Raw genomic sequence first — 20498 nt, 5'->3', positions numbered from 1 at the left:
TATTGGAATAGTTAGAACAAAATTAGAGTTTGGTTTTACATTAGACCTTGAGAATGTGTGCTATGTACCTTCAATTCGAAGGAATTTAGTATCAGTTAGTCAGCTAGTTATGAAAGATTTTATATTTTCAATAAATAACAGTGGCTTTTCAATTCACAAAAACTCTCAGATTATTGGGAATGGTTTGCATATTGGTGGGATGTTTCGACTGAATTGCAAGGAATCATGTCGAGTAGCACATTTAATTGGACATAAGAGATTGAATCAAGATGAGACTTCATCCACTATTTGGCACAAAAGATTAGGGCATATTTCAATTGAGAGAATAAAGAACCTAAGTAAAAGTGGCATACTTCCACCACTTGAGTTTGACAATCCGGTTACATGTATTGAATGCATTAAAGGAAAAATGGTGAGTTCACACAAGAAAGATGCAATAAGAAGTAATGGATTACTAGAGCTCATACACACTGACATATGTGGGCCTTTCCCCACACCTACTTATGATGGCTATAGGTACTTTATAACATTCATAGATGACCATTTGAGATATTGTTACTTATATTTGCTTATTGAGAAATCCAGTGCTTTGAATGCTTTTCAAATTTACAAGGCTGAAGTTGAAAAACAGTTGGATAAGAAAATCAAAACTGTAAAGTCTGACAGATGTGGTGAATACTACAAAAGATACACTAAACATGGAAGAAATCCAGGACCCTTTGCACTTTATCTACAAAGTGAAGGAATTGTAGCTCAATAGACAAATCCTGGAACACCACAACAAAATGGTGTCTCTGAGAGAAAGAATCGTACCTTGAAGGATATGGTAAGAAGTATGATGAGCATTACCAACTTGCCAATGTTTCTATGGGGTGATGCAATTAAAACTGCAAACTATATCTGCAATAGGGCACCAAGCAAGTCTGTCACTTCAACACCTTTTGAAATTTGGAACAACAAAAAGCCTAGCTTGTTACATTTGAGAATATGGGGATGTAAAGCAGAAGCAAGAGCATATAATCCTCAGGAAAAGAAGTTAGATCCCAAAACTGTAAGTTGCTATTTCATTGGTTATCCACCTAGAACTAAGGGATTTTTTTGTCTTGGAAATTCTATGCGTTTCATTGAGACAAATAATGTGAAGTTCATAGAAGAGATGATAGAGGGAGTCTTAAATCACAGCTTGGTTTTTGAAGAACAAGATGAATCTAATTTACAAGAAAATGTAGAAGACACTGGGGTGCAGACTCCAAACACAAGCCACAGTCTTCTCTTGCCACCAGTTACTGAGAATACTGAGAATGTTGTGCAAAATGATGCCACTAATGTTACTATAGACAATATGGAAAAACCGAATGTCACTAATGATGCTCCACATGAACCAGTACAAGTTACAGAACCAATTCCTGAAGTCCTTGCACCTATGATTCAAAAATCTACAAGACTGAGGAAATCAGCCATCTCAGATGATTTTATGTTGTATTTGAGTGAAGCAGATATCAACATTGGTGAACCTGCAACATATAAGGAGGCTGTAAGTGGATTGCAGCAAGAAGAGTGGGTGAATCCATGGAGAGTGAACTTGAATCCATGAAAAAGAATAAAGTGTGGGAACTTACAGTGTTACCAAAGGGAGCAAAGCCAATCGGATGTAAGTGGGTGTATAAGACTAAGAAGGACTCCAAAGGAGAAATTGAAAGATTCAAAGCTAGACTTGTAGCCAAGGGATACACTCAACAAAAGGGAATTGATTACACTGAAACATTCTCACCAGTCCCAACAAAAGATTCATTCAGGTTTGTAATGGCTTTGGTGGCTCACTATGATCTTCATTTACATCAAATGGATGTAAAAACTGCATTCCTAAATGGTATTTTGGAGGAAGAAATTTATATGCGACAACCTGAGGGATTCATTGATGCAGATGGTAAAGAATTAGTATGCAAACTCAGGAAATCGATTTATGGCCTCAAACAGGCTTCAACACAATGGTACTTGAGGTTTGATGAAGTAATGCAATCACATGGTTTCACTGAGAATTCGGAAGATGAATGTATATATTTTAAATCATGTGGGAGACACTTCACCATATTGGTGCTATATGTGGATGATATCCTCATAGCTAGCACTGATTTAACCTTACTGCATGAGACCAAATTAATACTTAGTGACAATTTTGAGATGAATGATATGGGCGAAGCAACCTATGTCTTGGGGATAGAAATAACTCGTGACAAAGAGAGAGGTTTGCTTGGAATATCACAAAAGGGATATATTGACAAGATACTCAAGAGGTTCAATATGTCAACTTGCAGTGGTTGTGATGTGCCAGTGACTAAAGGAGATAAATTGAGCAAGCTGCAAAGCTCTCGAACTGAAGTTGAAAAACTTGAGATGAATGACAAGCCGTATGCTTCAGTTGCAGGGAGCTTAATGTATGCACAAGTATGCACAAGACCTGACATTGCTTTTGCATTAAGCCTGTTGGGGAGATATCAATCGAACCCTGGACATGCCCATTGGATTGCAGCAAAGAAGGTGCTTAGGTATTTGCAGAAAACCAAAGACTATAAGCTGGTATACAGGAGAAGTGATAAGCTCGAGTTGGTTGGCTACTGTGATTCAGATTTTACGGGATGTCAAGACTCACTAAAATCTACCTTTAGCTACATTTTTATGATGGCAGGAGGAGCAATCTCGTGGAAAAGTATGAAACAGAAAAATGTAGCTACCTCTACTATGATGGCTGAATATATGGCTTGTTACAAAGCAACTTCTCAAGCGGTTTGGATTGGAAAGTTTATAGAGGGTATGAGGGTCTCCCATATTGTCACAAATCCATTGAAGATATTTTGTGACAATACTGCTGCAATTTTTTACTCCAAGAACAACAAGAGATCTTCTGGGACTAAGCACATGCATATCAAGTATAAGTTGGTTAGGGAAAAGGTTAAGCAAGGGTTCATAAAGATTAGCTATATAGATACCGAATCAATGCTTGCAGATCCCTTCAACAAGCCACTTCCAATAATGTCTTTCAAGAAGCATGTAAAAACATGGGATTGATCTCGAACTTAGATATGCTCAGTTAGTGGGAGTAGAAAACTAGTTTTAGCTGCAGTAAATAAGTGAGCTAAACTCACTGAGTTTTTTAGGTTTGAGGTGTGGTTTGTTTCTGGGTTGGATTTGAATAAAGATTGTTTTAATTATTTGTGTTCACATGATGCATGCATATTTAATTCTTTTTAGGCATAAGTCTGTTTTGGAATAATGAAAGTTTACGTTGGCAAACATGCAGAATGCATGAATAGCATAATGTGTCATTTTGGAATGACAAAAGGGTTTGCGTTGGCAAACATATGAACTGCTTAAAAGCAAAAAGCATAAGGTGGCTTTGGAATGGTAAAAAGTTTACATTGGTAAACATATAGACCATTTAAAAGCATAAGGTCTGACTTATGAAAGTTACGATAATAGTGGACTAGAGATGATACAGAATAAGACAATTCTTGAGTTAAAGTGCATCTCTAGATCATAATCTAATGGTTTTCATGTGAATGGTTGACTCAATGTGTGTGATCTGAGATAAATTATCTTTACAACCTTGTTAGTCCTACATTGAGAAGTCCATTTGACAGAAATTTGAATTAAGGATGGGATTGGGTCGCAGTAATATGGCCATTAAAGAAATAATGATCTCTGACATATGTTTGAAGCATGATCATTACAATTAAGTAGACCAAGTGGGAGAATGTTGGATTTACTCAATGTAAATCAACCATAAATGGTCTACCATATGTAATAGGAATGTATAGGTTGGAGATCAGTTAAGTTGCGATTTGATATCCTTATATCAATCCTACATTGAATGTCTTACATTATAGGTAGGTTTTTGATTGAATCCTTAATAATATATGATTATGATATTTTACTTGAGAGCCAAGAAATGAGAGTTTTAGCTTTCCTTTATGAATGGAATCTAAGACTTTTTGGCTAGTATATAAACACCGGTCCCTGCTAACCCTAGATCACGGCAACTAAGGCTTCCCATAGAGCATTGTCATAAAGCTAGGAGTTTACAGAAGAGTTGGTGTTTTTTTCTCTCTCTCGATCATGGCAAACGTGCCGATAGTGGTGTTCTCTTGATCACGCATTCTTTGCATGGCTACTGCACCTTCAACAAGTAAGAGTTTCATATGAGTTATATACATATATTTATGTATATTGTGTTTTGATCATACAAACATCACGGCCTACAGTCAATCACTATTCATTGAGTGGATTAAATGGGCTGTATGCCAATGTATTTTTTAGGAGTGGAGTTGAGTTCCGGCGCCTATTCGTAAGTGATTCTAAATCACCAAACAGATATCACTCACTGTCAGGAATCCCCTAGTCCCTACCCATATTTCGCTCCAAATTGACAGTAGGGTGTCGAAGTTCCCAAGGTTGAAGGCCTTATCAAGTACTCTTCCATATGGACTGGGCATTTGTCGACAAAAGACTGTTGACCATCTTCTGCGTCCTTTTTGCAGAGAAAGTGAGGAGTCTATGGAGCACTTGCTTTTGCTTTGCCCTTGGATCAAATTGTATGGCATGGATCCGATCTCAACTACAAACCCTTCCCCGATCATGTGACCTCTTTGGATGCTTGGTTTTCTAAAGGATATTTAAAGTACTTCACCAAATGTACAAAAACAAGTTCCAAGAGGAGCGAAGATCATCTTTAAGCACACGATGAGGCAAGAAACAAAGTTTTTTTTTATTTTTTTTTATCACAATATTCTTTTCAGCCTCAGAAAAACATTCTCTTTAATAGCTCCTGGCCTGCTTGGAGGGATGTGATTGCTTGCGCTTCGGATTGCAAGTCGTGGAGGGAGATTAAGGAAATAGCCAAGACTCCAGAGTAATGCGACTGCCCCACCGTGACCTCCATCCCTGTCTCACTCAAATAACCGGAACCAAGAGATCTTCCAGTGTTTTATTAAGAAGGAAATACAGACTTCAATATATCTACTGGTAAATTATTGCTCGCGGCAACGCTTTTTGTCCTTTACATCAATGTTGTTGCTCTATCAGTTTAGGTTATCTACAAGGATCAAGGTAAACTACAGATAATTTCTTTTTAAATAAGTCTAGCAGCAGTCCCCATTGCACCTCGTTCGATTACAAAACATCAACAACGGCATGTATTTTTCTAAATCACTAACTGTGCAAAAGAAAGGACGTTCAGATCCTTCCCACCAAATACCAAGATAAAGCCGAAGTGGACTCTCACTGGAACATATGAAGAAAAGACAATGAAATTGTTTGGTGTAGGCTGCTGCCTTCAAAGTTGTTAGGGCATTCCCGGGCTTTATCCTCTATGAGGTTAATACATTTCAAGCCTTAGTGAGAAATTTCATCCCCAATAAATCGGAAAATGGGGTTAAATCTACCACTGGAGCTAGCAACTTTATTTCTTAGGTAACATAAAATTGGGCTACATCTAGCCCCAACAAACAATGTGTCCCACAAAAAAGTAGCAGCTATGTGAGCAAAATTTTATCATTCTCCCTCCACTTGCGAATACACACTTATACTCTCCTTTATTCTTCTTTTTTTTTAGTTTTTTTTTCTTACATATTTTTATTGCAATTTGGCTAATTAATGATTATTTTAAATTTCATAAGAATTGAAATTTCAAATTGATTTAACGTTCATGGGCATTAGTGGGTGAAATTTTCAAATATTTTTTTTTTTCAAAATTGTATGATGCTAATTACCAATTGGTGCAAGGTTAATTGTTGTGTAGTACGTGAAAATCAAATTATTTCAGATGACGAAGTGGAGGTTTGAATCTTTTAACGGATGAGATTGAGATAAAAGAATCTAATCCAACGAACGGTTCATAAGTGATGAAATCTAATTTTGTCACAATTTGAACTTTTTTAGGTTGAAAGTTCATAAAAAAAAAAGTTTAAGATAGCAAGTCCAAAAATCAACTTAAAAAAAGTTAAAAAAAAAAATTATCGCATAATCAAATTACTACAAAAATAAATTTATATAGCCTCATATACAGTTCGAAAGAAATAGCTCCTCATTGGGAGATATTCTTTTATAAAGCCTCAAAGATTCTTCAGAACTCTAAAATGAGCTATACCCACCACTTTTTTAGCCCCATATAAAGCTCGGGAATGCTATTAGGCCATCTCCAACTGAAGGAGGGCCATATGGCTCATTTTAGCCTTATAGCCCTTCAAGAAATTAATATTTTAATGAACAATGCCATACTATATTTCATACTATCTCCAACTGAGAGGCCAAAGGGCCATAGGCAAAAAAAAAAAAAAGGCAAAGAAAAAAAGTACAAAAAAAAAAAGTGGGCTGGCTCATTGGGCTGGAGATGGCTAGCCCACTGGCCTGATTGGCTGGTTTTGGCCCGATGGGGCTCACAAGCCCTTTGGCCTAACTCTCGGTTGGAGACAATTTTCGTGTCATTTCGGCTATTTTTGGCCCTATAACCTTTTGGCCGAATCGATTGGAGATGGTCTTATGGAATTGAAAATGATTGGAGGTCCCCTTGTTCATGTGGTCCCTAACAACCCAGGTCCTGTTTGCAGAGTGACTAGGCTCTCAAAAGTTCATAGTATACCACAAGCGTGGTCTCTCAAAAGAAAAAAAAAAAAAAGAGAATCCAATTAGCTTTAAAGCTTTAGACCATCTCCAACCCTTGGGCTAAAACCTAAAATTCTTAGCCCATAAAATTTAGGTTTTAGCCCAGAAACAGTTTTTCTGCTCCAACCCTTCTGGTCTAATTTTTTTAGCCCGAGATTATTAAAGAATAAATTTAGGCTAAGTTTTTCTTTTAAAGCAATTTAAAAAAAATTATGTACACTATCATAATTTAATTTTATGAACATTTTAACCTAAAAATATTTAAATTCCGATAAATATTGAAAAATCACTAAATTTAGGTGAATTTTGAGTTAAATATATTTTTTAATTATTTTAGCCGTTAGATTTAAATTTGGGTTGTTAGATCTTTTTTTTTTACCTTTAGATTTGATTATATTCGATCTCAGTCGTTGGATTCAATTAATACTGGGAGACATGCCAATGTGGGTGGGGTCCCGCTGGTGGTGCCCACACCATTTTCTGGGCTAAATCTTGGGGGGAATTTGGCTTTTGTTTGGCTTTTATCTTTTAGCCCATACATTTAGCATGAGTTGGGTTGTGTTGGGTTGGGTTTAGACTATCTCAAATGGTTGGGCTAAAAGCCAAATTTTTTAGCCTGAAAAATTTAGCTTTTAGCCTAGAAACAGTTTTTCTGCTCCAACCTTTCTAGCCTAAAATTTTAGCCCGAGATTATTAAAGAACGAACTTAGGCTATTTTTTTTCTTAAATTAATTTAAAAGTAAATAAATAAATATGTAGACTATCGTAAATTAATTTTATGAACATTTTAATCTAAAAATATTTAAATTCCGATAAATATTGAAACATCACTAAATTTTTCACAAAGCAAGCCTTCAACTTTCACTAATCTTTCAACCTTGGCTAACTTTCAATTCACCAACTGTTCAACACCAAACTTTCAAGGTTCACCAACCATTCAACTTTCATCAATCATCCTCTATATAAACATATGTCCAATATTAGTTGATCACACAACCTTTCAACCTTCAACCTTCAATATTAGTTGATTTGTGCCAATTGCACAATATTCGCTAACAGAAACTCATGCCAAGCATAAAGCAACATCTTCCTCACAGGTCCAATTACGACCTCTAATATGCTCTCTTGCCATGTTGAACAATTTGGAAATGGAAAGAAATGGTAGAAAGATAAATTGGAAGAATTGTAGGAGAAAATTGAGTTTTGTGTGGATGTTTGAACAAATACATAGGTATTTATAAAGTTTTTGGGTGAATTTTGAGTTAAATAATTTTTTTTTAATTATTTTAGCCGTTGGATTTAAATTTGGGTCCTTAGATCTTTTTTTACCGTTAGATTTGATTATATTCGATCTCAGTCGTTGGATTCAATGTATTTTAAAATAACATATTTTTTAAAAATGAAATTTGAATCTGGACTGTTGGATCAACCAACGGTCCTTAAATGATGGCCATTGGATGGGGAATAGAGCCGTTAGGCTCAGGGGAAGTGGCCGATAGGGCCCTGACAGTGGGCCCCCACTTTGTCGGGAGCAGATTTAAAGCAGGCCCGTGGGGCGCATCCACGAGTAGGCGAGCCAAGCATGACCCAATTTCGGGCAAGTCCACGCGGATTGGGGGGGGGGGGAATTTAGCCCAGCTTTAGCATTTGGCTTTTAGCCCAATGCATTAGCTTGGGTTGGGTGGTGTTTGGGGGAAAATTTGGCAAATAGCCAGCCCATGGTTGGAGAGTGTTTTAGAGGGGGAATAAAACCTAAAAAATAGCATTTAGCTCATGGTTGAGTTTGGTCTTAGACATCCTCCAACCCTGGGCTATTTGCCAGACCTCCTCCAACCTTGGGCTATTTGCCAAATTTCCCTCCAAAATTTCCCTCCAAACACCACCCAACCCAAACTAAAACATTAGGCTAAAAGTCAAATGCTAAAGCTGGGCCAAATCCCCCATTTCCCCTAAACGCGTGTACTCACTACAAATTGGGCCAGTCTCAGCTCGCCCACTTGCGGACGCGCCCCACGCAATCTGCTTCAAATAAGCTCCCAACAGTATTGGGGCCCACTGTTAGGGCCCTGTCGGCCATTTCCTCAAGCCCAACGGCTCATTTCCATAGCCATCATTAAAGGACCGTTGGTTGATCCAATGATCCAGATTCAAATTTCTTTATTTAAAAAATATGTTATTTTAAAATACATTGAATCCAACGGCTAAGATCGAATATAATCAAATCTAACGGGGAAAAAAAAGATCTAACCATCCAAATTTAAATCCAATGGCTAAAATAATTTAAAAAAAATTATTTAACTCAAAATTCACCCAAAAACTCTATAAATACCTATGTATTTGTTCAAACATCCACACAAAACTCAATTTTCTCCTACAATTCTTCCAATTTATCTTTCTACCATTTCTTTCCATTTCCAAATTGTTCAACATTGCAAGAGAGCATATTAGAGGTTGTAATTAGACATGTGAGGAAGATGTTGCTTTATGCTTGGCATGAGTTTCTGTTAGTGAAGACGATGCAGTTGGCACAAATCAAAATAAAAAGGTTTTGTGGGATAAAATCATTGCAAAGTTTCAAGAAAACTGCAACGGCAGGGGTAGTGGTGTTTATGACCGGTGGAAGACTATCAATAAAGCATGCACTTTATGGAAGGGAAGCTTGGAGAGAGTTGTGGTTGGAATGCCTACTGGAAGGAGAGCCACATAAATTATGAGTTTTTTTCTTGATATTTTACTTGTCGTGTACATAATATTATTTTGCAACTAATTATTTTTATGTATTTTTTGCACAGGGTGACAAAGCAATAGAAATTTACAAGACAAGTAACACCAAAAAATCAAGTTTTTAAGTTGCAACATGCTTGGGACGTCCTCAAGGATTGTCCGAGGTGGGCAACCGATGCGGACCAACAATGGGGAAGATTATTTCAACGTGAAGCTGCACCGAGAAATGCCAGAGATGAAGGTGTCGATGAAATGACCCCATCTCCTTCTTTACCAAGGCCCTCGGGAAGATTTAAGAAAAAGGAAGTCCGAAGATTCGATGAGTGGACACTTTGCTACCGGAATTGCAAAATTGAACGAAATCTATAGCGCTCGCCAAAAAGAATTGGCTCAAATGCGTTTGCTAATGAAGGAAGAAGGGGATAGGGAGCAAGATAGGTTTAAATTAATTTCAAGATGAAGGACCTCAACAAATACAATCCAGAGAGGAAGAAGTTCTTACGTGGTAAGCAAAAGAAAATTTTGTGAAAGTATGCCACAAGGAGTATATTTCAAGATGATGAATCCTCTGAACCCTATATTCGAAGTAAACCACGAAGTCCATCACCAAGTGAAGATGGTGGATATGATTATTAAGTTTATGTAGTGTATGAATTATGTGATTTATTAATTAAGTTTATTAATTGTCATTTGTATTATGTTTATGTGGTTTATTATGTGGTTCATGTACTTTATTAAATTTATGTCTTATTAATTATTGTTTCTATTAAACTAGATGCCTTCAATAATTATTGTACTTATTATTCCACACTTTGATGTAGAATAGATGCCTTCAATAATTCAACCTCCATTCAATACTTTATCCAATGCAGTAGACAAAATACTTTGCATAAGAAAACACTTTTTATTACTAGAAAATAACAACATAGAACATTTAAAATTATTACATAAATGCTCAACCAACATCATCAACGTTCACCTTCTCGGTGCCATACATGCTCAACCAAATCCTTGTGGAGTGTGTCATGACCTTGAGGAGCTTGAATTCTATTTAAATTTCTCATATACTCACTCAATGTGACCCTATCCTGTCGGGTCTCATATATGGTTGGAGCGAGATATTCAACATTTCTTGCAACAGCTCTCGCATGTGTTGGTTGGTCATCATCCATATCTTCGTCTAAATCTTTTTCAATTTCGATGTACTCATCTTCTACAATCATATTGGGCAAAATTATGCACATCATCATGATTGAATGGAGGTCTTCAGTATGCCAAAGTCGAGCTTGTAAGATCCTGAACGCTCTCTCCACATCCTTCTTGTAAGACTTTTTGCCTTTGCGAAAATAATTTCTTCTTTGCACTATCGGGATGAGAAAAACTTTTGATAAAGGTAGATCAACTAGGATAAATACCATAAGTTAGGTAGTAACCTAGCTTATACCTATTACCATTTACCTTGTATCGAAATTCTGGTGCCTATCCATTCACAATATCATCGAACAGAGAAGAAGACCAAATAACGTTGATATTGTTGTTTGATTTGGGAGCGGTGAAGAATGCATGCCAAATCTATGTGTCGTAAGACGCCACAGCCTCCAACACGATGGTTGGCTTGTTATGACGACCCTTGAATTGGCCAGCCCAAGTAGTAGGACAATTGTTCCATTCTCAATGCATACAATCGAGACTTCCTATCATGCCAGGGAAGCCTTTTTTGTCTGCCTTGTGTAGAAGCCTTTTCAAGCCTTCACGATTTGGCTTGCGGAGGTATGTGGCTCCATATATGGCTTGAATTGCCTGACAGAAGCGCTTCAGGTTCTCAATAGCAGTACTCTTCGCAAGTCGGCAATACTCGTCAGTTGAGTCTACAGAGCACTTATTAGCTAGTATTCGAAATGCAGATGTGAGCTTCTGATGAGGTGATAGACTTTGTCAGCCTACAACTTCTATCTTCCTTGCAAAGTAGTGGTCATAATTGACAACTACATTCAAGATGCTTTCAAAAAGCTCTATCCTCATCCGAAATCGCCTCTTAAAATCATGAGCAAGAAATCTCGGACGCTCGATGAAATAATCTTTCATCATTTGGTCATGACACTCTTCTCTATCACGCTGCACAAATAAACGCCCCATGACAAAACCATGATGGCTAGATTTGCCATGGTGCTCATATTGCATAAACGAGTTTACAAGTTCAGCTTTGGCGTTGATTAGTTTTGCATCCTCAATGTCAAGCCTTGCTTGGTATTGTGCCATCTGCATTACTCTGCTACGCCTTCTTCTATCGCCCATTGATGAGACATTGAGGATTTTTAGGAAACCAAAACTCTTTGAAAGTTGAAAGATTGGTGAATATAGAGGATGATTGAAGGTTGAAAGATTGTGTGGTCAACTAATATTAGACCTATGTTTATATAGAGGATGATTGATGAAAGTTGAACGGATGGTGAAAGTTGAAAGTTTGGTGTTGAACGGTTGGTGAAAGTTGAAAGTTGAAAGTTTGGTGTTGAATGGTTGGTGAAAGTTGAAAGACAAATCTTTGATGCCGTGTCAAGTATGCAAGGAAACAAAATTCCTTGCAGCAAAATAAAAGCATACCAATCACTACCTATAGGATTCAAAATGATCAAAGAATACCTTTGCCACATCTCCAAATAAATAGCTAAAAGATGTTTATTTTTGTCTACCATGAGAATTGTGAAGTCCTATTTGGACTTAGAAGACTTCAAGTTCATAGTGAAGGAAAAAAAAATAATGAAAATGATTTGAAAACTTTGAGTTTTAAAGGGTAAAGTGAATAGTATCAGAATTTACATTTTAATGTAAAAATATGATTTTTCGTTAAAATGAATCGTACAAGGACTTTTCGTTAAAGTTTAAAAAAAAAAAAGCTTGCTGACAACTTCACAAATTAATTGGGGAAAGATAAACGTGAAGCTGCAGCCCCCATCTAAATTCATGGGCTTTGTAAATTTGGACCCATGAATTAGAAATTAAGCCGACTAAGGGCTGGTTTGGTATTGCTGTGCTTTGAAAAAAAGCTGTTGTGAGAATAAGCGGCTGTGCTGTAAGAATAAGCGGCTGTGAAATAAATCAGCAAAGTGTTTAGTAAATTTTTTTGTAAAAGTGCTTTTGGAAAAAAAAAACAGTCTGATAGTGGGTCTTTTCATTAAAGGGGCACTGTAGCTCCGTGTGCTTTGAAAAAAAGCCAGTTTTCCAAAGCTGCAAATAGCAGCTTCAGCTTTTTCCTTTGATTTCAGCTTATTCTCACAGCAGCTTCCAAAATAAGCTCTTTTTTTTTCAGTTTACCAAACACCTAAAACCCTCACAGTTTTTTTTCATGAGTGTTTTTTTTTTAAGCACCTTACTCCCAAACCTCCCTTAAAAGTGAGGTGAAAAACCCTTTTGAAGATTTTACTGTTTCTGTCATTCCTTTTTCTCAATTCATACAGTAAAGTGACATATTTATCCCTGTGGCTTTATGGAATAACAAATTTTTTTTTCATTTATTTTTCCATTTCTCTCTCCAAAACAAATTTTCCATTTCTCTGTCTAAAACTCTCTCTCTCTCTCTCTATCCTCCCCCATACTCAATCCACAGCTTCTTCTCCAACTCTCTCTCGATCCACAGCTTCTTCTCCAACTCTCTCTCGCCATAGATGTGCGGAACTGCAACAGTCGCAGAGATCGCGAAGCAGAGCGTGGAAGGCATGATCAAAATCGATCGCCTTGCAGAAATTGAAGCCGTATAGATAGATATGAGGCCGAATCACCGATCCACAGGGGAAATGATGGCTCTCGATACCATCACATCAGTGATAGGCCGATCCCCTACTCTCTGCGCCTCTTCGGAAACCCCTCTTGGTAAATTTTCGAACTTTACCCCCAATTGTATTTGCTCTCTCTTTCTTAATCTAAAGCTTAGGTCTCTCACTTTAACTTTGTGTTTAGGTTGGGTTTGCGTTGTGAATTCTGAATTCTGTGTTTAATTTGGATTTTTATATTTTAAAATTTGAATTTGTAGCCTGATTTGAAGGTGAATTGGGACAAGCGATTGCTACCTAAACTCATGACCATGATTGAGTAAAAATATACCAGTAGTTTTATTTTATTATTTTTTTATTATATATATTTTTTAAGAGAAAGGTCACACTATTAGCAAAACAACAATTATATAAGAACGCAGCATGCAATGGGGATGGATTTTAGAAAAAAAAAAAAACAATTATTTGGGTAAATTCATATGAGAAAAACGGTGAAGGAAAAAAAAAAAATACATTCAAAGAACCACCAACGGAACTGACGTTACAAAACAGATTGCAAGTTATATATTTTTTAAAGAAGATTTCAACTTCAAATTTTGTTTTTTGTGATGGCAGAGTAAGGAGAATGTGATCCCCATTAGCTCCAAGCTTGCGGTAAACATCTCTTTTTGTTCAGGGTTATGAGAATTTTTACAGGAAGAATTAGAAAGGGACCTCAAAATTTAAATCTGGTATTGTAGAATTGTAGAAAGAAAAATGTGGAGTTGGTTGCTGTGGCTAAGTGTTGGGTTTGTGGTCGGAGCAGTGGCGATTCTAGCCGTGGAAGTCGCAGTTGTACGAGTTTTCATCAGCAGGTTACAACACAAAACCAAGCAACAGCATGACAAAGAAAAATCATCTCAAGAAAGAGGATCCAAGTCAAACCATCTACACCCTCGTCGATCCCTGGAATTTGCTTCCACCAAGGAGAAGGAGGTATTTACCACTTGTACTTGAATATTCATATCCCTGGAATTCGTTTCTTTAATTTCTACTTGTAAATTTATCCTCTGCCTTCTGCTTTTTCTCGGGAGTTTTCTTTCTTGCTCTGAAAACAACATTAAATTCCAAATTCAATTCAACTCAACTTTGAGAATTTGTACTTTTATGATCATGAAAATTTCGATTTTGGCTCTTTAACGTATCCCAGTTAAATTGATAACGTGGAACAATATAACTAAAAATTTAAATATGATGGAATATTTGGGTGAGTAATTGACAGGTTACGTGTCTATTTGAATATGTTTTTTCTCGAGGCACATTTTAAGGATCATGAGGCTGTATGACTTTAGAAATGTATACATAAGGCTGTATTTATAATCCTAAATATAATAAAATCGTGTTAGAGAATATTTTCTACTTTATCTAGTTTTCTTTGCAAGACAATAATCTTTCTAATGAAATGTTGATCAAACTGAAACAACTGCATTAAGGATTCTATTTAGCATAAGGCATTGGAATGGAAACTATTATATGTATTGTTGAGGTTACACATTTGCTTGCGGTTGACTGAAAAGATATACATCTTAGGTATTTTTTTGTACAGAATTCAGTCATATCACTGCATTGTACTGAATTACCTTTTGTTGGCACTATTGTACATTTACCATTGATATTGGGACCCAACCTGTGCTTCCCACATCCCTTTTGTGGGGAGCTAATCAGTCTACACTAAACTTGTTCATCTAGGCTTATGACACATATACATTACTCATGGCTGTGCATAGCATTTTTCTAAAAGCTTTCCCTCCATTAGGGTGTAATTTGGGTTTTAGAACCAGAAAAAGTTCCAAAAAACTGGCAAGAGAAAGCTCTACGAGAGCAAAAGAGAGAGAAGGAATTCTTTGAGGTTTCTCCTATAAAAAGATATGCAAAAATCAAGAACAAACTACTCATTCTGACAGAATCAGATGGCTCCCAGACAGCTATACAGTTAAAGGGCTGCACTATTGAAGCTGTTTCCTCAACAAGTCTATCTTCAAGAAAATGGTAACTGGCAATTGCCACACATCCTCTGCTTCTAACCATTCTTTTTCAAATTTAATCAAGCTGGGATGATCATAATTGTCATTTTACTACTTTTCCCAAATCTTTCCCATACAAGTGCTATGACAAATTTTTTACAGCGAGGTGACAAATTTTTTTTGAAGACGTGTATACTTCCATGATTTCTTTTTGTAAAGATATAAAGTGCTGTAATATCTCTTATTACTGTGAAAAATAAAACAGAATTGTCTTAGTTCTTAGCCATTTACAGTGTTTCACTATGTTTTTGACCAGTGCTGAAAGTTTCTTTCTTTTCTTAAGGGCCAAGAGGTTCCCCATTAAATTGGATAGCAAGGCCACCTTATACAAAGGAAGTAAAATATTATACCTTTATCTTAAAACTTCATGGGAGAAGGAATCATGGTGTAAAACTCTTCGTCTAGCATCGTGTGATGACAAAGAAAAACTTGACTGGTTCACCAAGTTGCATGAAGAATTTCGCTGCTACTTGACATTGTTAAATACAGGCCATCCTTCACTCATGAAACAGTCTGGTGGACTCTATGCTGCTGAACCCGCAGATAGGGAAAATAGGATTGATGGTTCTTCCTCAAAGGTTCGTATGTTCTTGAGAAAGTTCACAAAGAAGTCTTCGAAGATTGGTCCAGAAAATAAGTTGAGCTGGACGTCATCCTTAGGCCGTGAAGAAAGAAAGATAAGTGAGAAAGTTCGTCCAAGCCAGGATTTTGTTTCTTCCAGTAGTTTGGCAGATGCTAGTCCATTAGTGAAGAGAGCTCAGAGTTTCAGTGAAGGGAATTTGGCTATCCCACCATCTTCCACCTTAACTCATTCTGGTAGTCAGAGTCATATATCTGTCATCTCTGATGCAGGCTCCGATGAAAAATTTGGTTCTGATGAGGGAACACTTTGTTGGAATTTGTTAATTTCACGGCTCTTCTTTGATGCCAAAAGTAGTGTGGAGATGAAAAGAACCATAAAAGCTCAGATTCAGGTGCACCATACACCAAGAAGATTTCATCATTTCTGTTAGTATACATGCATGCATCTTCTCATATTTGCATTAAGAAGCATATCATGCAAATATGTGCGCACACAAACGCACACACATTCAACTTGTTTTTTTTGTATTTTATAAAAGGGAATTGTTATTAGCACTCCAAAAATTTCATTTGGCACTCCAAACTTTCTATAATTAGAAAGTAAAATACACCTGTGAGGAGTGTAGAATGATATTTTTGGAGTGCTAATAACAATTCCCTTTATAAAATTTTAACTCTGCAATTGTTGCTATTCTTGTCTTTTCAAGCAGATGGTAGACACTCGAGGATGAGCTAAATAATATTTCGGATAAAGATTTAGGTTAAACTGACTTATATTTGCAAGGCACCTGTAAATGCAGGGTTCATTTCATGTAACTGGGCCTCCATGTATCAAATTTTCCGAATTTGATTGAGTGTATTTAGACATCTTGAATTTGGCTTTTGCTTTGTGTACTTACACATTTCTCTTCTATTATTTGTCTGCAAAGGCAGATGTAAAATTATTGTGTTTTATTTGATTTTGCCTATGACAGAGGACATTGTCCAATATGAGGACCCCAAGTTACATGGGCGAAGTGATTTGTACAGACATTAATATTGGGAATCTCCCACCTTACATCCATGGTTTGAAAGTACTCCCGATGGACATGAATGATGTATGGGCTTTGGAAGTTGACATTGGATACTATGGTGGTGCGGTGTTAGATGTTGAAACAAGACTGGAAGTCCGTGAATTAGATTTCCAAAGAGGCAGCGAGGATTTGCGTCCAGAATCAGGCTCTGTTGGAGATGTTTCAGCTGATCTTCTTGAAGAATTTGAGCATTTTGGAAAGCAGTTAAATCTTGCTGAAGGGACAGTTGATGCGCCCGAGAATAAGGAGGAATGTGACCCAAAATCTGGTGAGATTAAACTAAAGTCAACTTTTGTGCACTCTGTGTATTTTCCATATATACCTTTGAAACTCTTGATAGCTCACATACAAGCAGCCTCTGGGTTCATAATACATTGATGATTGTATAGTAGTGGAAATATTATCTTGTTACCTATAATACTGATTGGTGATTGCTATAAGTACACTACATAGCTTGAAAAATAGTTCACAAGGTACTATATGATTAAAGAATCAATTGAATTTGGGTTGCCTATGATCAAGAGAGCAAACATTAAGATTTAGAGCCTTAGACTTCAAACATCAAGATTAAAATGGTTGTCTAACAGCTAGGCATGGAATAAAGGTCAAACCCTAAAGGAAATCGTATATAAAACTTTAAAAAATAATTAAGTAAACTTGAGGATCTATCTGTCTGAACAGCAAAATCACGCAGTTCAAACAGCACAACGTCTGGATACAGATGTAACTTGGTATGAGAATTTTTATATATGCATGCACAGGTGATCTATGACGATTCAAGTTGAGGACCACATTGTTGGAGCCCACCCAGCAATGTGGTCCCATAATTTCAACCTTGTAATTTTTAAGGTTTATTTTGAATATCATTCTTGCAAAGGATCTGCTATCTATAGGCTTGTAGTAGAGAAGAGGGAAACTTTCAAGTAAATTCACAGTTAATAAGGCAAAGAAAAGAAACTTTAAGCATGGAATTATTTTCAATTTGGAAGCTAAACGTTACACATTTTCTAGTTATATACGTTAAATAATATTGTATTATTTTATTTCACAGCCTAACTCAATTTTACACTACAATGAAAACTACAAGTTTCGTTTTGTAGTATCATCTCTTTTATTGCCTGAAACGTTCTGTTGCAGATGGATCAAAGAGTTCTAAGAGCAGTATGTCTGCATCAAATTATGGATCCAGGTGGAAGTCACTTCTAAATTCTATAGCCAAACAAGTTTCACAGGTTTGTAGATGGATCTCTGACCTATATGTGTTTCTGATTCCCTGGACTTTCTTGTTACTTATGGTTTAATTCTCTGCGGACCATGACTATTGCTGATCTTCTGTCCATGATTGTTGTCCCCTTCATTAGATGGATATTTGGCTGTAGATGTAATGCGTGTTTGTGTGAGTTGGCTCTTTTCTCTGTTTAAGTTAAATTATTTTATAGCATAATCATATATGACATGCTAATGTAGATAGAGACCGTTAGACCATGAAGTGAACAATAATAGGTCATGAAAAGAAGCTTGAGCTTGGTAGTTGTGAAAACTGAGTTGTATTTTCTGGAGACAGCCATCACCAAAGTGTTTTATACTCGCAAAAAGAATACTGGTTATAAATTTCTCCGATTTGATGAGTTCTCTCGTCTTTCACACGTGCGTGCACAGAGTCAGAAGCACACTTTATTTGTATGTGCATGTATGCGTACTTAAAAAAGTTATCTATCTCAAGAGCTTCTGCATTACTAACGGATCATATCTAATTGAAGGTGCCTCTCTCTTTGGCAATAAGGATAACATCCTTACGAGGAACACTGCGGTTACAAATCAAGCCACCTCCTTCAGACAGATTATGGTTTGCTTTCACATCCATGCCTGATATAGATTTCAATCTGGACTCGTCAGTGGGAGACCACAAGATTACTAATGGACACATAGCTTTGTTTCTGATCAGTCGGCTTAAGGTACAGAAAATTGCTTCCATATTTGGTAATTTTCCTTCTATTATTTTATTTTATTTTGTTTTGGAGCATGCTTAACTTCATACACGAGGTACGATGTTTGTTACTATGATGTGTCAACTCTCATACACGAGGCATGATGTTTGTTACTATGATTTGTGAACTCTCATACATGAGGCACGATGTTTGTTACTAATTACTATGATGTGTGAGTTCACCCAGCGACAGCTTAGAAAAAAAAACATGGTTGTGGTATCATGCTCACAACAGCAAGCCCTTATGAAGCTTCATTTCACTTGTACAGACTGCAATCCGGGAAACTCTAGTGCTTCCAAACTTTGAAAGTGTATGCATACCATGGATGCTAGCAGAAAAGGACGATTGGATACCGCGGAAGGTTGCTCCTTTCATATGGGTTAACCCAGAATCTGTGAATGATCCAACCACTGTATGTGAAGTACCCATCGTCCAACCTAGTGAAGGAAAATACAAGACAGAAGCTAGCAGCGGAATCTCCGTTGATAGGACCAAGCATCAAAAACTGAAGAAGACCGAGTCTATTGAACAACCAATTGGTGAATCCTCAGATGTGCTAGCCTTTTCGGTGAGTTCTAACGATCTGTCAGCTGGGAATACTGGCGGGACTTGTCAAGAGTTGAGAACTCCTTTATTGGGGAATGGTGAACTAGAGGACAGTTTCAAACACAAGGTAGAGGGTATACCCGAGTCTCAATCACTTTCGAGGTCAACAATATTGTTGGATAAACAGAATCATAGCTTTGAAGAAGATGACCCAAGGCTAAAGAGAACAGGGAGAAGAGCAAGGATGCTTGATCTGGGGAAGAAGATGGGGGAGAAATTGGAAGAGAAGAGGCGCCAAGTTGAAGAGAAGAGTAGGAACATTGTTGAGAAGATGAGAGGACCATGAGATGGTCAGCACAAGAGACAGTTGCATTGCTGATAGGTAAATTATTTGTAAATTTTATTTTTTGTTGCCGAAAATCCCGAGTACGGATATCTTTTCTTGCTTCGCATGTATTATACAGATAATTAGCACTAAGGTGTATCCACAAGCTTTGGAGGTTCTCAATTTTCTTTGAGAATATTGACTTTACAAATTTGTCAGTAGGTCCAGTTGAGAATTGCAGACCACTTGATGTTAATTGTCCTCATTGCCATGGTTGTGGCAGAACAAATTGTGTGCAGCTGCTGTGACACAACGCCTCCTCCACTGATACTGATTGCCTTCCTTGTACAACTATGAGCATGACGAACTAAAACAGCAGTTATAACTATCATCTGATGTGCATGGTTGCGGCTAAATCAAATGCATGGGGCACTTAGGTCAATTGGTTCATACTGTAAATTCTCGAGCCTTTCATAAATAGTGTAATCCATGTAGTCAACACACGATATTTGCCTGCAACGGACAAATTTACCTTCTGATGCAATGTAACAGAGACCATTGTTTGACCCAACTTTGATGGGATATTATACTTTCAATTTTACCTAAAAATAAAGTGGCATAAGGGACGTAATTCAATTAGAAAACATATAGTGATCCCAAACCCCCACTGTGTCCAAGGTAAATTACAACCGTGCACAAGGCAATATAAACAACCAAAGCGCCTTTCCGTGCCAAGGCAAGGCACATAAGGGTAAGGCATGCCATGGCAAGCA

At 37.0% G+C, this 20498-nt stretch overlaps 1 protein-coding gene across 7 annotated transcripts; it reads left to right on the top strand.

The window, feature by feature from the left end:
- The first annotated feature begins 12898 nt into the window (after positions 1-12898).
- Positions 12899-20296, top strand: LOC126599498 (uncharacterized). Of its 7 annotated transcripts, none has more exons than XM_050265884.1 (9): positions 12899-13248; positions 13954-14123; positions 14944-15176; positions 15495-16185; positions 16768-17134; positions 18004-18098; positions 18627-18821; positions 19123-19782; positions 20009-20296. In XM_050265884.1, exons 1-8 carry the CDS (start codon positions 13143-13145, stop codon positions 19744-19746), a joined length of 2481 nt encoding a protein of 826 aa, XP_050121841.1. In that variant the 5' UTR covers positions 12899-13142; the 3' UTR covers positions 19747-19782; positions 20009-20296. The 7 variants fall into 7 exon arrangements, with proteins under 7 accessions (XP_050121841.1, XP_050121840.1, XP_050121842.1 ...); XM_050265883.1 differs by having other exon boundaries at positions 19948-20296; XM_050265885.1 differs by having other exon boundaries at positions 19945-20296.
- The last annotated feature ends 202 nt before the right edge of the window (positions 20297-20498 follow it).

Source organism: Malus sylvestris, chromosome 14, assembly GCF_916048215.2.
Source record: "Malus sylvestris chromosome 14, drMalSylv7.2, whole genome shotgun sequence".
Classification (NCBI taxonomy): domain Eukaryota; kingdom Viridiplantae; phylum Streptophyta; class Magnoliopsida; order Rosales; family Rosaceae; genus Malus; species Malus sylvestris.
This window is presented reverse-complemented; position numbering and strand designations above follow the sequence as displayed.

Bases quoted from the DNA above. Each gene is read 5' to 3' on its own strand.
- LOC126599498 (XM_050265884.1), top strand. From the start codon at position 13,143: ATGAGGCCGAATCACCGATCCACAGGGGAAATGATGGCTCTCGATACC. The intron at 13,249-13,953 runs GTAAATTTTCGA...TGGTCGGAGCAG, and splicing joins CTCTTCGGAAACCCCTCTTG to TGGCGATTCTAGCCGTGGAA. The intron at 16,186-16,767 runs GTGCACCATACA...TGCCTATGACAG, and splicing joins CCATAAAAGCTCAGATTCAG to AGGACATTGTCCAATATGAG.